Source organism: Mus musculus, chromosome 6, assembly GCF_000001635.26.
Source record: "Mus musculus strain C57BL/6J chromosome 6, GRCm38.p6 C57BL/6J".
NCBI classification, from domain to species: domain Eukaryota; kingdom Metazoa; phylum Chordata; class Mammalia; order Rodentia; family Muridae; genus Mus; species Mus musculus.
In genome coordinates this window covers 57,208,025-57,214,601 of record NC_000072.6, presented here as the reverse complement: position 1 = coordinate 57,214,601, position 6,577 = coordinate 57,208,025, and the positions used below count along the sequence as shown (strand labels likewise).

Here is a 6,577-nt window from a genome sequence, read left to right as displayed (position 1 = left end):
GTTAGGTATGCTGTGCCTTCATTTTTACTGAATTTGTGAAAGTCTTTAATTTCTTACTTCCTTTCTCCTCTGAATACATGACCATTAAGTAGAGAGTTATTAAGTTTCCATGAGAATGTGGTCTTTCTTTGCCTCTGTTGTTGTTAAAGTCCCACCTTAGTCCATGGTGATCTAATAAGATGCAGGGCTTATTCAATCTTCTTGTATCTCTTGAGGCTTGCTTTGTAATATGGTCAATGTTGGACAAGTTCCATATGGTGCTTAAAAGAAGGTATATTCTTTTAATTTGTGGTGAAAGTTTCTTTAGATATCTTTTCAAACCATTTAGTTCATAATTTGTTGTTTTTGTGCTTTCTTTGTGTAGTTTTTGTTTCAATGACTTGTGCGTTGATGAGAGTGGGGTGTTGAAGTCCTCTACTTTTATTTTGTGTGGTTCAATGTGTGATTTGAGATTGAGTAATATTTCTTTTATGAATGTGTTTGTACTTTCATTTGGGCATGAATATTCAGAATTGACTTGGTGGGTTTTTCCTTTGGTGAATATGAAGTGTACTTCTCCATCTCTTTTGATTGGAAGTCTATTTTATTAGATATTAGAATGGTTAATCCAGCTTGCTTCTTGAGTATATTTGCTTCAAAAAGAATTTTTAGGTCGTTTACTCTGAGGTGGTGTTTATCTTTGTTGCTGTGGCATGTTTCTTATATACAACAGAATGAAAAATCCTATTTACTTTATGCACCCAATCTGTTAGCCTATGGCTTTTTATTGGTGAATTGAATCAGTTGATGTTGAGAGATATTAAGGACAAATGCTTGTTAGTTTCTGTTATTTTGATGTTAGTGCTGATTGTGTGTGTGTGTCTGTGTCTGTGTGTGTGTGTGTGTGTGTGTGTGTGTGTGTGTGTGTGTGTGTTTCATTCTCTTCTTTTGGTTTTGCTATAAGTTGTTTAATTTCTTCTGTTTCTTGGGTGTAGCTACCCTGCTTGTTTTGGAGTTTTCCTTCTGGTATCCTTTGTAGGGCTGGATTACTAGGACAATATTGTTTAAATTTGATTTTATCATGGGAATAACTTGGTGTTTCTATCTATGGTGTTTGAGAGTTTTGTTGGGTATAGTAATCTATGCTGGCATCTGTGGTCTCAAGGGCTTTGAAAAACATCTGTCCAGGATCTTCTGGGTTTTAGAGTCTCTGTTGAGAAGTCAGGTATAACTCTGACAGGTCTGAGTTTATATGATGCAAGGCCTTCTCACCTTACAGCTTTTAATATTCTTTATTCTTCTCTATATTTAGTATTTTGAGTAGTATGTGGTAGGAAGATTATCTTTTCTAGTCTGTCTATTTGTTTTTCTGTAAGCTTATTGTATGTTTATGGCCATCTTTGTTTTTAGGTTAGGGAAGAAATTTTTAGGTTAGGTAGGAAGTAGGCTTCTTCTATAATTTTGTTGAAGATATTTTCTAGACTTTTGAACTGTGAATCTTTTCCCTCCTCTATTCTTCTTATACATGCTTAGGTATGGCCTTTTTATAATGTCACAAATTTCCTGGATGTTTTTCCTTAGAAACTTTATACATTTTGTATTTTCTTTGACTCATGTATCAATTTCTTCTATGATATCTTTTATATTTAAGAATCTTGCTTTCATCTCTTGCATTCTGTTGATGATGCTTGTGTCTGTAGTTCCTGTTCTCTCCCTAGGTTTTCTATCTTCAGGATCAACCCCATTTTTGTTTTCTTTATTGCTTTTAATTCCAGCTTTACATCTTGTACAACTTTATTCATTTTGTTCACATATTTAATTGTATTTTAAAAGATCAAAATTTCAAATGAAAGCACATGCTAGCTATGATATGGAGCTAGACTCCCCCATTGCTTGTAAGAGTACATACTTGTACAACCACTTAGGAAATCAATTTGGTGTTTGCTGCTTTTGTGTGTCAACTTGACATAGGCTGGAGTTATCACAGAGAAAGGAGCTTCAGGTGAGGAAATGCCTCCATGAGATCCAGCTATAAGGCATTTTCTCAATTGTCGATCAAGGGATGAGGGCCACCATTGTGGGTGGTGCCATCCCTGGGCTGGTAGTCTTGGGTTCTATAAGAGAACAAGCTGAACAAGCCAGGGGAAGCAAGCCAGTTAGGAAAATCCCTCCATGGCCTCTGCATCAGCTCCTGCTTTCTGATCTGCTTGAGTTCCAGACCTGATTTCCTTTGGTGATGAACAGCAACAGGGAAGTGTAAGCTGATTAAACCTCCCCAACTTGCTTCTTGGTCATGATGTTTGTACAGGAATAGAAACCCTGGGTAAGACAGTGCTTTTTTTTTTTTTTTTTTTTTTTTTTTTTTTTTTTTTTTTTTCTTTTCAAAAAACTAGGAATAGTATTAACTCAAGACCCAGATATACCACTTCTGGGCATATACCTAAAAGATGTTCCAATATCCCACAAAAGACACTTGCTCAACTATGTCACACCAACCTTGTCTGTAATAGCTAGAAACTTGAAACAGCCTAGATATTCCTCAACTGAAAAATTGATAAAGAAAATATGATACATCTTCACAATGAAATACTTACTATTCAGCTATTAAAAGCAAAGATGTTGTGAATTTTTCAGGAAAATGTATGGATCTTTAGAATATCATTATGAGTGAGTTAACCCAGTCCCAAAAAGTATGCAGGGTATGTATTCATTTATAAGTGGATATTAGCAATAAAATATAGGATGTGTGTGCTACACTCCACAAACTCAAGGAGGCTGGAGAGGAAGGAGGGCACAAGCAAGGATGCTTGAGCCTCATTTGAAAGAGGGAATGGAAAAATCATAGAAGGCAGATGAAGGAAGAAACTGAGTGAGAGAAGAGATCAGAACATGGGGGTCTTTCAGGGTCAGGTATGGTGAGGGGCAAGGGTTATAACCAGATGGCCATAAGAATACATGGAAATCTGCAAACAACATGACAGGAACAGGCAGAGTTAGGGGGCATCTTCAGAAAGACATGGAGACCTGGGATTGGGAAGACACCGACAATTAATGGTGGTGTCCTTATCAGTGGCTCACAGCACTGGGGATATGGAACACTTGGAGGCTGACCCCTGTGGCCAGCAGGAACCCCATTGGAGCCATCAGGACACCAACCTAACCCAAAACTTTAGACCCCAAATTTATTCCATCTATAAGAAATACAGGGATGATGGATGAAGCAGAAACTGAGGGAATAGCCAGCCAATAAATAGACCAACTTGATACCGATCCCATAGGCAAGCACCAAACTCTGACACTATTAATGATACTCTGTTATGCTTGGAACAGGAATATAGCATGGGTTTCCACTAAGAGGCTTTACCTAGCAGCTGACTCAGACAGAGGCAGGTACCTACATCCAAACTGTGGATGGAGATTGGGAACAGTTATAGAATAGGAGAAAGGATTGCTGCTCCAGAAGGGATAAGAACTCCACAGGAAGACCAACAGAGTCAACTAACCTGGACCATTGAGTCTTGCAGAAACTGAGCTTCCTACCAAAGAATGTACTTGGGCTGCATGTAGGCCTCCCCACACATATGTAACAGATGTACAGCTTGAACTTCATATGGGTACTAAAAAATTAGAGTGGCTGCTATCCCAAAAGCTGTTGCCTATATGGGGAAATGCTGTTCTATCTGGGCTACCTCTCTTGCCTCAGTTGGAATGGAATCCCAAGTATTGGGTGATGCTTGGAGGGTACCCTCTCAGAGGAGAAGGGGAAGCAGGTGTGGAGGAAGTATTATGGCAGGGGGTAACTGGAGAGGGGCACTGAGTCAGATGTAAAGTCAATATGTAAAAAACAAAAACAAAATAAACACTAGTGGCATTTTGACTGCAAGGTTTTCATCACATTGATTACTCTCTTATCTGAACTTATTTGTAACAAAGGAGTTATTATAGGATAGGCATTCATCAAAAACTTCTGAACAGTCAGGATGACTGGATCATACATCCATAACGTGACTGAGGTGGATGAGAGGATGAAGTCCACCCAGTACAAGACCACAAAGAAAACTACTAGCAGCAAGATGGTCTGTGTGGCCCTTTTCTCAGGGGAGGTTCTCAGGTTGTTGATGCTATGAAGATGCTTGCATTGCCTCTGATGTCTGAACAAGATAATCACCATGTATGCACTTGTGATCAGCATAACTCCCACAAGAAACACATCTCTGACGGTTGTCACTGTTACAACCATTCCCCTGATGATGTAGTTCATTGGCAAGATTGAGCAGGACTTAGTGATCTTCATCTGCTTGGTCTCACTCACATTGGTAAAACCACCAGTATAGAAGATCAGGATACTACTAAGAGAAAAATTGAAAGACCAAATATAAAAGAAAGAAGCATTGACCATGTGTTTTCTTAGTTTATGTTTAAATTTTGCCAGCATAGAGGTACTCGGACTGATTGTGACAGCCTGGATCACACTCAGGAGGCAGGTGATGCTGATAGAGAGGCCTCTCATCACCCTGTTTGTGTATAAAGTTGCCTTACATTTGATGTCATTCTCAACATTCAGTGACTCAAATATGTCTGCAAGCATGACATTTCCTCCAGTGAGGATCATCAATATGTGAACGAAGGTCAGTTGACAGGAGATCAGGTCAATGAGCTTAGGTCTGTGACCTAGGATTATGAAAATATAAAAAACTAGAAGAAACATATTAGCTATGAATCCAAGCCCAGCTTGAAAATAAAGTACATTCTCTAATGAGAACATAAGTGGAACATGTATTCATCTTAAGAGCATAGGGGAATCATATTCTTATTCCTGAAAAAAAAAAAAAAACAACGCATGAAACTTGTGATTCACTGGACAGTATGTCTATATCATCACTCTATTTTCTATACTAATTCTTGATTAGCCTGTCTCTTTAACTTTTGGTTTTCCAGCATGTAAATTATGGCCTACATGTCTAGATAATCTCCATGTATCTCCTTTATAGAGAGAGTATTACAGATAATAAACACATTTACAGTCATATCTGTACATAAAAGTTCTGTCTGATTTACCTGAGTCTTATGGCTTAAAAATATCATACTATTGATATAATTTTCCTCATTTTATATTTTACACCTAAAACAGTACTGATGAGCACAGAATATTAATCAGAATTGTACAGCTGAACAAACATATGTCAGGATGGACAAAAATCACAAAATATATATTTAAAAAATCAGGTGATTATGTCTCAAATTACAAATATTTACTATGTTCTATTTTGCAACTAACCTTGTTTTGACTCATAATTGAATCACCATTGTAATTCATGATAATCTTATTTTAATCAGCAAGAACTTTCCCCATTCATCTTTATTTATGTTTCTTTTTCTGTGAAGCTGTGCATCCTTAGAGTCTAGAACTGAAGACACAGAGTTGGAGACCATTATTGTACATCCTACACTGTTAATTGTATAGCTATTGTGGATAAATGTGGTCATAAATGGTTCTAGTTTAGTTTCCATCCCATTCAAACCCTTTAGGAATCCCATTTCAGTATTAAAGAACTAACTCTCAGATATCAGGAGAAACACTATTTTTCTTTCCTTTTTATTTAGGAAGGAACTAAATCACTAACACTATGATTTCTTATGGCTTTTTAAGACATCTATTTTTTTTTAATTTTACCTAACTATATCATTCTCTGAATTTATCTTCCTCTCCTTTGCCTAAAAAAACCGTCCAGTTTCCTATTTCCCTCTCCAACAAACCGTGTTCTGCTATGCCCTTTACCCTTAATCCTACTGTGTTCTATATTTATCTCCCTCCTCCTCCTCAGAGTAAGTACTGACTTTTCCATTTCTCTGATTAGAATATCCTGCTATTATGGTCTCTATTGCACCCCTCCTCGACATGTATCTTGGTAATGATCCCATTTTACTTTCTTGATTTCTCTAGTATTTACATGCTATATAATCACATCTGAAGATGTCCACCTAGGAGCCTACAACAAAAGAGAGCATTAGTTTAAAATGTAAGTACTAAACTCCAAAGAGGTCAATACAGTTTAGTAAAAATGGAGAAGGCATCACTATTAAATTGATTCAGACCAAAAGACTAGGCAGTATCCAAGCAACTGTCTGAAGAGCTGCGTAATAAGAGATGAAGAGCTGCTTTCTGCATATCTTTTTATTTTTCCAAGAAAATTCACTTTAGCCTTCCACAATGACAGTATTTGATTTTAAACTTCTATTATGAATTCATACTGAACTTTGCATTCTACTTTGTGGAGATTAATACTCTAAGGAACATACAAATATACTAGTTGAAAAATAACATTTTCATTTTTAAGTTTTACCATGTTTAGTGATTAATGACCTAAAAGCAGTGTGAATACTCAGAACATACACTGTGTATGTGACTTCAAGTGACAAGATACATAGGATTGCCTGATATATTTTCCACTGTCAGCAATAAGAATGAGTTTTTAGGAATCTTGGGATCTTAGCCATCTAAGCTAGCCCCGTGGAAACTTTATACAGTATATAATGACAGCAAAACTAAATACTGGTCAGTTGTTCACAAGGTATCAATTCAGAGCTATTATCTGAT

General features: G+C 36.9%; 1 protein-coding gene across 1 annotated transcript; it reads right to left on the bottom strand.

The window, feature by feature from the left end:
- Positions 1–3,841: 3,841 nt before the first annotated feature.
- Vmn1r13 (vomeronasal 1 receptor 13) lies at positions 3,842–4,744 on the bottom strand. The gene has a single exon (NM_053235.2). The coding sequence runs from the start codon at positions 4,742–4,744 to the stop codon at positions 3,842–3,844; it is 903 nt and encodes a 300-aa protein (NP_444465.2).
- Between the last annotated feature and the right edge of the window lie 1,833 nt (positions 4,745–6,577).